A 13,081-nucleotide genomic window follows, 5' to 3' on the forward strand; every position below is an offset into this window, starting at 1 on the left:
TAAATCTCAGACAACAGGTGTGGCAAAATTGGTTGTGCAACAAAAATCTAAAGACCCTGGAAGAGCTCAAAGATACCAGGAAAACAGTCACAAAAGCAATACGAACAGTCCGTAAACAACACGAAGACAAAAAATTGCAAGACATAGAAAATGATTTCAAGAAAAACAATTCCCGACATTTCTACAGAGTATTCAAACAAAAATTAACAAAGTACTCTCCTCCATCACTCCAGTTCAAAAATGACCATGGGGAAATTGCTCATACCAACACCGAAAACTGTGAAATTCTTGCAAAATACTTTTCTAAATTACTGAATTGTGAAAAGCCTGCAGAAAAATTTGAGTTCCATCGTACACAACGAAACCCAGACTCAAAGCCACAAAGTTTACAAGAGATTAAAGAGATAATTCAGTCACAAAAATAACAAAGCATCAGGAGAAGACCAAATCATCACAGAATTATGGAAAAATGCAGGAAAAAATCTTATTGCAAAACTCAAAGAAATTATACATGAAATCTGGAAAACTGAAAAAATCCCCACAGATTGGAAGACTGCAATCATACATCCTCTGTACAAAAAAGGAAGTAAAACAGACCCCAACAACTATCGTGGAATCTCTTTATTGACAGTAAGATACAAAATTCTGTCTAAAGCCCTACTAAACCGCGCAGAACCTTAGCTGGATTCAAAACTAGGCGAATACCAAGGTGGGTTCAGAAAAGGTAGATCTTGCGTAGAACAAATCCTTAAATTGAAAAACTCAATTAAATATTTACATAGTTCTTCAAACAAAAGTTATGTCATCAAGTTTGTCGACTTTAAAAAAGCATATGACAGTATAGACCGAGAATCCCTTTTTGAAGTAATAGCAGAATTTGGACTAGATCAAAAGACAACAAACATCATAAAAGAAACACTCACGGAGACCAAAACCAAAGTAAAATTTATGGGAGAATTGAGCACAGAATTTGAAATAGACATAGGAGTACGACAAGGGGATGTACTGTCCCCAATGCTCTTCAATTGTGCTCTTGAAAAAGTTGTTAGAGAATGGAAAAAAGCAGGTGCACCAGCACACAGACTGGGACCAAGACATAAGGGCATAGAATTACACTGTTTAGCATTTGCTGATGACATGGCACTGATCACACAAGACATTACCGATGCTCAGAAACAGCTAGAATTATTACAAGAACAGGCCGCTAAAATAGGATTACAAATTTCATTTGAAAAAACAAAATTTATGACTGACGTCAAAGATGCACCTTCTGATCTCAAAATTGGTAATAACTACATCTCTCGAGTAAAAGAATTAAATATTTAGGTGAATGGATTGCAGAAAATTGTAATGAAAAGAAATCTGTCAGATCAAGAGTCCAGAAAATGGAGACGGCGTTTCAGTTAACAAAAAACATTTACAACAAAAAGAGTCTCTCGTGAAACTGCAAAATACGAGACTACACAACAGTAATTAGACCCGAAGCTCTCTACGCATCTGAGACACTAAACCTTCAACACAGAACACTAAAAGAGGAATTAGAAGTGAAAGAACGTAAGATAATGAGGAAAATCCTAGGACCAAGAACTAAAGATGGGGTACATTATCCAAAACCCAATGCAGAAATATATAAAAATATCTCGAAAATAACAGACACAATGCTCATGAGAAGAATCCAATTCGTGGGGCACTTAGAAAGAATGGACTCAAACAGGTTAACGCACAAAATCCATACTTTTTAAAGAACAAAACTACAAGACCGAACTGGTACAAACAGACGGAAAAAGACCTGAGAGAATTAGGGTCTCCAAATCTACATGATAGAAATGAAATCAGAAAAATCACAAACACACGGGGTTTTGAGGAAGAAGAGAGAAAAACTAACCGACATACATGGTCTACGCAACGAAAGCTAGCCCATTCGTTGTTTATGAAGGAATACTGGGCGAAAAGGAAGGCCAACAAATGTTGATTACGCGTGGTCCTAAGTGATCCATCCGCGAAGAATAATTATAATAATATCAGTATCACATGTGAAAGCTTAGCTTCTCTTGTAGCTTATTAATCTTCGAGACCAATATTATACGTGAAAGCTTAGCTTTTCTTGTAGCTACACTGTGTAACTGTGTATATCAATGTAAACCATTAACTGTTCCTCTTTGTGTGTTTGCACTACTTAACAGTGGTCTTGCTATTGCCTGACGACAACAAATGTCCTATGCTTTGAATATCTACTGTCATCAGCTAGCGAGATCACGTGGCATGAGATATGATTGGCTTACAAAAGGGCATCGCAATCTCAATTTCAATGCTTCAGAAACTAACATGCTGTGTTTGGTGGAATTCAGATTTATACTTTCATAATACGAAAATATGTGGCATATACTCGTATGTTGCTGCACATCAAAGGTCTTTCCAAAACATCTCTTCCGTAAAGTACTGAGAAGTTCTACGCCAGTGTATAAAATGTTCACCATTCGAAGCATTGATAAGTTTTACAGTTCCGAGGAGAAATCTGTGGAAAACCTACTGTCACTTACCATGGAAAAAGTGTATTTTCTCCTGGGAAAAGGTATATTTTTTAACTGGGGTATCTAGGAAAAATATGGGAATTTTTTTTCCCTTGTCCGCATATACACTCTAAATGGTACAAGGTATACCTCTGCCTTGCACCATACGGTGATTTGTGAGGTATAAATGTGGATGGAGTTTGTCTTAAATATCTATTATAAAAGTATAAGCAACCAAAAGATAATTGCAAAAATCTTCAATGACAATTTTGTAAGTGTTGCATAGCATGTAGGCTGCAAAGACACCATAGGAAGTGTCGTGAAAATACCAAAACACCATTTTCCTAATCCTATAAGTTAGGAAAGTTTATCCACCATTACTGGAAATGAAGTAAAAGAAAATCATTGCCTCTAAAAAACAATTAGGTGTAAAAAATGTTTTCCGTAAACTTCTAGAATTCTACTACTCGAATCAACTATGTCAAGTTTTGGCCCACATATTTAATGCTTCTGTGAATCAAGGTGGTCAATATGAAGGTTGCTGTAGTGAAGGAGGCAACACAAGTCACTAATGTGAGTTGCCTCAAAAACTTTGACATCATGAGTGAAAAAAAGTTTGATTTCCAGAAAGATATGTCCACAACTGAAGCTGTATTTTCTTTCACTGACAATGTAGTAGACCCCTTAAAAAAAAAAAAAAAAAATGAAACCAGTTAGTATATTCTGTGATTTTTCTAAGGCTTTTGACTGTATAGGTCACAAAATACCTCTCAACAAAGTGTGTCATTATGACATATATTACCCTTGTAAGTTCAGTGCATTTGCTGACGATACTAGTGTTGTGATGAACAACAAACATTCGACCAATCTAAAGACTGCTGCCAACAAATTAATCTCAGGACTACTAATCTGGTTCAGAGTAAACTCACTGCCAGCAAACTTGAGGACAACTAGTGATACCTTGTTCAGCTCCTATCACAGAGTCCCACAGAAGATACCTATTGTACTTGAGAGTCAGCACTTACAAAGGATATATTGCACCAAATTCTTGGGCCTACACATAGTTAGCAGGATTAGCTGTTAAAATCATGTCCTTCAGACAATAAAAAGCTTGTTCGGGTACTTCTATACTATAATGTGCGATGGAAATGCCTTTTGGGGCAATTCACTCACATTGAAGAAAATTTTCATTCTGCAGAAAAAGGTTGTCTGAATTATATGCAGATTTTCCATGAGGCCCTCTTTTCATAATCTTTTTAAGAAAGTTGTGATACTTAGCACCATTTGCAAATATTTTTATTTCTTTATGAGCTTCATGGTTGACTATCCTGTGCACTATTATGTACCATGGTCACAGTTCAAGAAGAAAGGCTGACCTCTGCAATGAATTTTTGAACTGAGACATACAGACTTTTTATGCATATATTTGTATTGTTTGTTATGTTTTGTTGGTCAACATGTACTAATTATTTTATGTTGTCTGTTTTTCATTTTGCTTCTTTTTTGGTTCTGTTTTTTGCCTTGTTATTTTCCCTGCCATTGTTATTGAAAATTAACTGTACTTTCGCCTTTTCCATCTTCTATGTCATTTACAGTTATACACGGTTTATGTAATTTGCATATAAATAAATAAAAAATAATTGGGCAGAATGAAATAACGGTAAAGTTAGATGTGGTGGAGTCAGTGAAAATTGCTCTCAAGCATTTGGAACCAAAGAAGTCATATACATGTGGAAAAACTTAGAATGTGTGACATAATGAAACTGCAGAGTCAAGTATTGGTTCATATTTGCAGTTGGTCTGTCTATTAAAAAAAAGCCCTCTTCCAGTACCTATATTCAGAAATAAACTCTAACATAATTGTGTTTTCCCTAGTAGTAGATAAATTTCTTACAGATATTTCTAGGTTTTAAGTCAGTTATATTTGTTTTATCGTGATTTATCCAACAAGAATGTATCCTGAAAATGGATAAAATATATATACAGTGTAAAATACATTTGCTAAGACTTCACTACTTTGTCCTTTGCTTCTTAGGTTCACGAAGGTCAACATGAACCACTGTATTGCTGCCATTTGTGCGACAGGCAGTATCAGCGTGGTGCATCACTCACGAAACATGTCTTTAGAGAACATGACTTGAGATGGCCATCAGGGCATAAGAGATTTAGGTATGTCTTTTCTCTTTTCCTCAGTTTTTGGATTATAGAGTGTGAACGTCTAACATAAAGTAACAAGAAACATGTTGTTGTCATGGAGCGACAGCACAGTACATACATCAACAGAAATTTATATCATTTGCATTATCAGCACAAATGTTTGTCCCCCAGGGGGCTCACCCCTCTTTGGCAGGTTCATGCTTGGCTACCACAGGGCCCCAGCCTTTTCAGCATCTTTTACCTTCCGTGCTGCATGTCTATCTTCCTGCTGTTCTTTTTCCCCTACCTTGGGGAACATGTCTGGGGTGTTTTTGGAAATGTGTTCTGCAGTTTCAATAGTCAATATCAAAACAGTCTCTCCACTGTTTTTCATTCCCCCCCCCCCCCCCCCCCCTCTCTCTCTCTCTCTCTCTCTCCTCTCTCTCTTTCCTATCCTTCCCCCACTTCTGCATTCAAGGTTTCTCTTTATCTCCTTCCTCCCTGTGCACGCACCCCTGAACGCCATCTGACGCATAAAAGGTGTCTGGGTAACGCAGAATTCGCACCGCCAGGTTGACAGGTAGGGTTCGCATGTACCCCTGATACAGGTCAGGCCCAGGGAGGGGAGATTGCCTGAGCTGCTACCTTCCCAAATTGCCGATTGGTACCTCTGTCAGGTGTTCAGGTGTGACTTGAGGTGTGGTGAACAATCACCTGAGGCGGGTGCGCCCCATTCTGAAGAGGGCCCCCAGTTGGAAGGAGCACGCCATTGGAGATGCTGGCAATCATTGGGGATTTTCTCGCAATGAGCCAATCATCATCTTCACAGTCAATGTCTACAAAACATAAACAGAATGAGGCTAACGATTCAAAGACCCTCCCAGCCACGGATCATCATGGTTTCATGTAATGAAGACGGTCAGTCCTTTGCTACGGTAAATCCGTTATTTGCCTCTTCTGATTCTCAAGAACAACAACTGCTTCCAGCTTCACTCCTCCACAGCTATCTCGTCCATGTTGAGGCCCATGGAACTCAGAATTCTTCCCCTGGTTATTTACACTAGGCTGCTCGATAGTCTGACAGACAGATATCCAAATGTGCTTCTCTGATCAAGGTATCATTGCAGTCCATTGGGTGATAAAAAAAGGTAGAAGCCTCCTTAGTGCCTACATGCACTCTTTTTCTCACTTTTGATAAAGTGATGTGTCTGTCAAAGATCAAACCAGGTTGTGGAATTATCACAGTCAGACTGTACATTCCAAACCTGATGCGCTGTTACCAGTGTCATCGTTACAACCACACTAGAGTGTCCTGTCAACACCCGGCCAAATGTGTAACTTTTGGTAGGGGTGCTCATGAGGGCGATTGACCGCCTCCTTCTCTGCACTTTATCAACTGCAATGGTGACCTTGCCGCCTCCTACCGAGATTGTCCCACGTGTCTCAATGAGTGGGCCATATAGGAGCCGAGTGAAGGAAAAAGTGTGTTACCCGGTTGCTCGCAAGTTGTTAGCTAGTTGGAATCCCTGCGTTCCACCATTTGCCACTTACAGTACTGTTCTTGCTGCTTCTTTCTCCACGAAGGATGTGGCCACACAGACACGTGACATCAAATTTAACACCGCGGTTGTAAAATTGCCCAGTGTCATGGTAGCAACCCCTCTCTTCTTCCAGATGTAGAACAAGCCACCAAACTTTCACCTCATGAGGCAAAGTCACCTGTTAAACAACCAGCAGGTTGGAAAGGACAGAAGGAATACTCCTGCGAAGACTTCCTATGTCTCTCCAGCCAACCAACATCTGAGTCTCCCTCTACTAACCGGAAAGTCTCAGAGAAGTCAGAGAAAGGCAAACGGTCTTTTCCTTCACCGACTCGGAGATCCTCTTCGATGGCGTCGCCACGTGATAGCCTCGCCCTGCTGACGTGCGTGTTGCTGGTGTGCACCACAACAGTTTTTCTACCCTGGACTCTGCAGACCAACAGGAGGAGAATACCAACGCCTCTGTAGATCTCATGGAGCAGGATCCTCCAGCCTCTATACCTTGTACCAGTCAGTCCTCAAAGGCTGGTACTCTGCAGCTGCCAGGGTAACAATCTTTCATTTTTTCCCTTCTCCCCTTTCATCATCATGACTCTCCTCCTATGGAACATTCATGGCCTTCAATCCAACAAAGAGGACAGCATTCCAGCTGATGGGGGAGTCGTGCTGCCCATCCATGATTGTCAACCCATCTTCCTGACTACCCGGCTTCAAGCTGTCGCAGTTTGCCTATACCTTCCAGACATGACCTTTTCCCCTTGTATCGTTTTTATCTCTCAGTCGTTCATTGTTACCAGGGCAGACTTCCTCAGCTTATTGGGCAACTCCCTCGCCCTTTTCTGCTGCTTGGTGACTCTAGTGCACACCATCCCGTTTGGGGGCCCTTCCAGAACCTGTCTCAGAGATGCTCTCTTGGCTGACCTTCTCAACCAATTTAATCTCATCTGCCTTAACACGGGAGCACCCACGTTTCTTTCAGACTTCACACACACCTATTCCCATTTGGACATCTCCTTCTGCACTGCCCAGCTTGCCCATTGTCACGAGTGGTCCATTGTCCGACACGTGCTCGAGCGACCATTTCCCATGTGCTATCCATTTGCTGACTCCTACCCCACCTACGTGCACACCCAAATGGCAGTTTCATAAGGCCAACTGCCGAGGCTTTGCTTCTCCCTGGTGACCTTCTACGAACCGTATACCTCCAGTTGTGATGACCAGGTAGAATATCTTAGATATGTTATCCTTACTGCTGCAGAACATTCCATTCCTTGCACTTCCTCTTTACTGTGCTGTCTCCTGGTCCCTTGGTGAGCTGAGGTGTGCTATGATGCCATTCGTGCGCGGAGACGTGCTCTTCACACTGTTAACCATCGTCCTACGATTGCAAATTGCATTTTTTATAAGCAGGTGCATGCACAGTGTCTTTGTGTTCTTTGGGATAGCAAAAAAACTTGCTGGATTTCATTTACTAGTTCTTTTAACAGTTCCATTCCCTCTTCCATTGTGTGGGCCAACATCCGATGGCTCTCTGGGATCAAGGTCCATTCCCCAATTTCCAGCCTGGCAGTAGCACACAATGTCATAGTGAACCCTAATACTATCTCCAACACCTTGGGCCACTATTTTGTGGAGATTTCAAGCTCCTGCCACTATCGCCCTGCCTTCCTTCATCGGAAACGAGTGGAAGAGGATCGGGCGATACCCTTTTCCCCTCAGAATTGTGAGTGCTACCATGCCGCCTTTACTGTGAGTGAGCTAGATCGTGCTCTCACTTAATTCTGATTCTCCATCCCAGGACCAGACAATGTTCACATTCAGATGTTGCAGAACCTCTCTCTTGTGGGCAAGCACACCCTCCTTCATACTTACAATCACATCTGCACAGAGGGCACATTTTCCAGATGCTGGCATGAAGCCACTGTCATACCCATACCTAAGCCCAGTAAGGGCTAGTTATCGCATCATTTCTCTCACCAGCTATGTTTGCAAGGTGATGGAACATATGATGACACACGCGCGACTGGTATGGTTGCTAGAGTCGCGCAATTTTTAGTGTTCCGTTCTGCAGTTGACTATCTCGTCACCTTGTCAACCCATGTCATGAATGGTTTTTTGCGGAAATACCAGACTATGATGATGTTTTAAGGTTTGGAGAAAAGCCTACGACACCTGCTGCAGGACTGGTATCCTTCACACTCTCTACACATAGGGTTTCTGTTTCTGCATACCCCATTTCCTTCAGGAATTTTTAAAAGACAGAGTTTTCAAGATATGTGTGGGTTCTACCTTGTCAGACATGCGTATCCATGAAGATGGTGTGCCTCAGGGTTACGTCGTGAGTGTTGTCCTCTTTGCAACCATCTTAACCCTTTTATGACATGTCTCCTGCCAGGCATCTCCGGCTCCTTTTTGCTGACAATTTTGCCATCTATTGAAGTTCTTCACGGACTTGTCTCACTGAGCGGCATCTTCAGCAATGTGTCAATCATCTTTACTCATGGAACATCGACAATGGCTTTCGCTTCTCCACTGACAAAACAGTTTGTATCAATTTCTGGCACGCAATTGGTTTCTTCCACCTCATTTATGTCTGGAGCCCGTTACTCTTCCATTCCTTGACACTACGAAATTCCTGGTGCTCGTGCTTGATAGGAATCTTTCTTGGTCCTCCAACATGTCTTACCTGGCCGCCCGCTTTACGAGGTCCCTCAGTATCTTACATATCCTCAGAGGTACTCTCTGGAGAGCGGATCGGACCACCCTCCTTTGTTTTTAGGTCCATTGTCCATTCAAAATTAGACTATGGGTGTTTCATTTATGCATCTGCTTATCTGTCCATCTTACGCCATCTCAATACAGTTCATCATAGTGGGCTCTGTTTGGGCACTGGCACCTTTTACACTAGCCCGGTGGAGAGTCAGTATGCAGAAGCTGCCAAACTACCGCTATCATACCACAGTGCGTTCCTCCTCAGCAGATATGCATGCCATTTGTCTGCCATGACTGACCATCCATCCTATGCCTCCTAGTTCGATGACACCTTTGATCACCAGTATGGGGCGCATCCCTCTTCTCTGTTACTTCCTGGGGTTCGTTTTCAACTCTTGCTCCAGCAGCTTAACTTCGCGCTACCTGCCACTTTTCCAATGGATGTGCTCCCAATTTGAATAAAAAAACTCCAACGCAGACATGAGCTGTAAGAAAAACCTTTATTTAGAACGTGACCGTTCCCTTCCTTTTACAAAATGTCATATAGACTCTATTACGTACAATAAAAGTAACATATTTAACTTCACTCTGCACAACATCTGTCTTATCAGGTTCATCACCAGCAACTTGTACACCTATATAAAACGGATTCACTCCTTGGAATAATTTGTTTTTACACTTACACTGATTCTCTAAATCTACCCGTGATTTAATTTTTCCAACTTCTGCACTGGTTTCAGGTTTACAATAAGTTACAAATTTAAAAGCATTACGCCTACTATACTTTCTCCATGGTACACCAGAAGACTTGTCCGGTTTCAAACTAAACGGACCTAATTTATTAGTACACGCTATTCTGACTTTCTCTATTGCCCCTTGATCCTCATAAAATTTTTTGTTAGCCCTGTCATCCAGTGTTAGTCGCTCCACTCTTACGTTAATTCTATACACATATGTAACGATTTTATTAATAATAACACCATTATACTTGTTAGCAAAAAACTTACTCATCCGATATGTCATAGTGCTTAAATGTACTAAAGTTTTGGGCATTCTCGTCATATTTTTCAATAGATCCCATTTTTCCATATTCGAATCTTGCTGCATCAGATTGTGTATATTCAGTACGCCATTTGCACATACGTCCGAAAACCGGTCTAGTTAAAATGTTCCGTCGGCGTATCCATCGCCTCGGACGGGCACGGCGATACCGGCTCATCATCCTCATCCGACGATATGCATACAATTTCCTCTTCGGCCTCAACGTCCGACGGGTCCGACGCCATCTCCTCCTTCACATTCAAACAATGAATTATATGGCAATCGGCATGCACTACATGAAGTCTCGATATTAATGCTTCATCACCAACATTGAACTCATTAGACACATTGGGAGCACAGCCTGTGTTCAATTTGGCTTTTATTCGCTTCCTAAGGACACTACTACAGCCTTGCTCTATCATCTTCAGTTTCTCGAACTTCGTACAGAACTTCACGATAGTATGGTTGTGTACACTGATGGCTGTCGGACTGACCGTGGTGTCGGGTGTGCCTTCGTCATTGGCACCAATGTTTTTCGGTATGGGCTTCCGGAATACTGCTCAGTATTTACAGCAAAGCTTGTCACCCTGTATCAGGCCATCCAGTACATCCAAACACACAGGCTTCTCTACTGTGTCATCTGCTCCGACTCGCAGTGCCATTCAGTTACACTGGTTGCTGTACACCATCCATCCCTTAGTGTAACGCGTCCAGGGAAGCTGTCACTTGCTCACTCTTGATAGAGCCACTGTGATGTTTGTGGGCTCCTGGTCACATTGGTCTGATGGGAAATAAGGCTGTTAATGCTGCTGCCAAGGCTGCAGTCCTGGTACCTCCGCCCTCTAATTCTTCCATTCTCTCCGATGATCTCTGTCTTGCTATCTGTCAGCAGGTGATGTCACTTTGGCATCACCACTGGTCCTCCCTTCATGGGAACAAACTTCGGGAAATTAAACCTCTCCCAGCCGCTTGGGTGACCTTCTCTCGGCCCTATCTCTGTGAGGAGATCAAATGTTTATGCAACTTGAAGCATGTGGAAAGAATGACCCAAATGGATCCGAATGTGGAGCATTTTTGGCACTGTCTTTTAGACATTACCATTTGTTAAGTGGTGCACCCCACTACTTTAGCTCATTGCCCTCAACCTTTGACAGTTTGCAATTTCCTGATAAAATGCCCTTTTTTTTAACCACATATGTTCCAGTCTACATTTAGCATCTGAGTTATTGACCGTTTTAGCAGACGACGTGCAGGTTGTCGACCATGTTTTACTTTTTATCAGTTGTAGCAATATGGCAAGGTACATTTAATTTAGTTAAGGATCTCTGTTTTTCTATGGCGTAATTTATGGCCCTTTCTCCAAATACCTGTTTTTAGCTGTCTTTTCTCCCATCGATTCGGCTTAATGTGTGATTGTTTTCAACTCCTTTTTTCTATCTTCGTGTTTTATGATTCTGACATGGGTGCATATGACCTTCGTTGTTTTTGTGCGGGGACTGATGACCTCAGATGTTAAGTCCCATAGTGCCCAGAGCCATTTGAACATTTTTTGTTTTGTGCCCGAAAACAAAACAAAACAAATGTTTATGCAACTTGAAGCATGTGGGAAGTGGAAAGAATGACCCAAATGGATCCGAATGTGGAGAATATGTAGAATAAGATAAATATGTAAGAGAAGGAAGGAAGATAAGTGTTTAACATCACATCGACATCAAGGTCATAAGAGACAGAGAAAAAGCTCAAACTGATTCAAAGATGAGGAGGGAAATCAGCTACACCCTTTCAAAAGAATCATCCCGGCATTTGCAAGGTGCAATTTAGGGAAATCACAGATAACCTAGATCAGTATGGCCGAACGTGGGTTTGAACCGTTATCCTCCCGAATGTGACCCCAGTGTGCTAACCACTGCGCCACTTCACTCAGTAATTAGGAAAGAGTGCAGAGGAGTGTTGTATACTTTGGTCACAAGAGTGTTGTGTCTTGTGTAACCACAAAGGTCAGAATTTTTCTAAGCTCAGTGAGTGAAAAGCTGCTGGAGCATTAAAGCATGCATAGACCAGTAGTGGACAATGTCTGCCTCCAGACAGAACTGTTTGTTTATTTATTTATTTATTGCCTGTTTAGTGTGACCAAATTAGGGCCTTAAGTCTTTTTCTTACATCTGGTCAGGAACAGCATATACTAGAGATATTCTCAGTAATTATGTAGATGATGATAACAACGACGACACTAATGACAGCTACAATTATGATGATGATGATGCTGATAGTAAAAGGCATTTAGAGTAATATAGAGTAGCTTAGCACACTTGAAGCCATGTTTAGTGTTATCAGGAGAAGAATGGATCAAGGAAAAGGAGAAGATAGAAGTGACAGTGACAGTGCCTGTTTGCAAATTCTAGGAAAGTGTAACTCAACTATGGAGGAGACCAACCACATGTAAAACTCTAGTGTAACCATTCTTGAGTACTGCTCGAGTGTTGAGATCTCCATCAGGTTGGATTAAAGGAAGACATTGAAGCAATTCCGAGACATGCTGCCAGATTTGTTACTAGCAGGTACAATCAACACGCAAGTGTTACGGATGTGCTTCATTAACTCAAATGGGAATCCCTGGAGGGAAGACATGTTCTTGTCTCAGAAAACTATTGAGAAAATATAGAGAACTGGCATGTGCAGCTGACTGCTCAACAGTTCTCCCACTATACCACATTTCACATAGGGACTACAAAGATGAGAGAAACTGGGGGCTTGTACAAAGGCATATTGAGAGTAGTTTTTCCCTCCTTCCACGTGTGAGTTGAATAGGTAAAAGGGTGACTAATAGTGGTATCCTTTGCTGTATGGTGGCTTATGGAGTATGTCTGTAGGTGTAGATTCAGAAGTGAAGAAGCAGATGCTCTGTCATAGTTAGCTTTTTACTCTGGTCTGTAGGAATATTATTAAGTTCCACATAATGATCTCTTGCATACCATAATGACCGGAATCAGAGTCCGTTGAACAACATGTCAGGTACATGCAGTCCCTTGACTGTTGAGTCAGGTGTCCACTGTGGTGAGAACTGCCCAGCACAAACATGCCACCTGTTGAAATGCTACAGTGTCAACAACACCAAATATTGTGTAGCATATCACACTACAG

At 41.7% G+C, this 13,081-nt stretch overlaps 1 protein-coding gene across 1 annotated transcript in view; it reads left to right on the forward strand.

Annotated features, from left to right (window-relative positions):
* The window catches only part of LOC126094438 (histone H4 transcription factor), a 97,166-nt gene that overhangs the window by 76,328 nt on the left and 7,757 nt on the right, over nucleotides 1-13,081 (forward strand). The window contains exon 8 of the mRNA XM_049908806.1: nucleotides 4,546-4,679. Coding sequence (XP_049764763.1) covers nucleotides 4,546-4,679 — 134 coding nt within the window. The remainder of the gene's footprint in view (nucleotides 1-4,545; nucleotides 4,680-13,081) is intronic.

This window comes from Schistocerca cancellata, chromosome 8 (assembly GCF_023864275.1).
Source record: "Schistocerca cancellata isolate TAMUIC-IGC-003103 chromosome 8, iqSchCanc2.1, whole genome shotgun sequence".
In the NCBI taxonomy this organism is placed as follows: domain Eukaryota; kingdom Metazoa; phylum Arthropoda; class Insecta; order Orthoptera; family Acrididae; genus Schistocerca; species Schistocerca cancellata.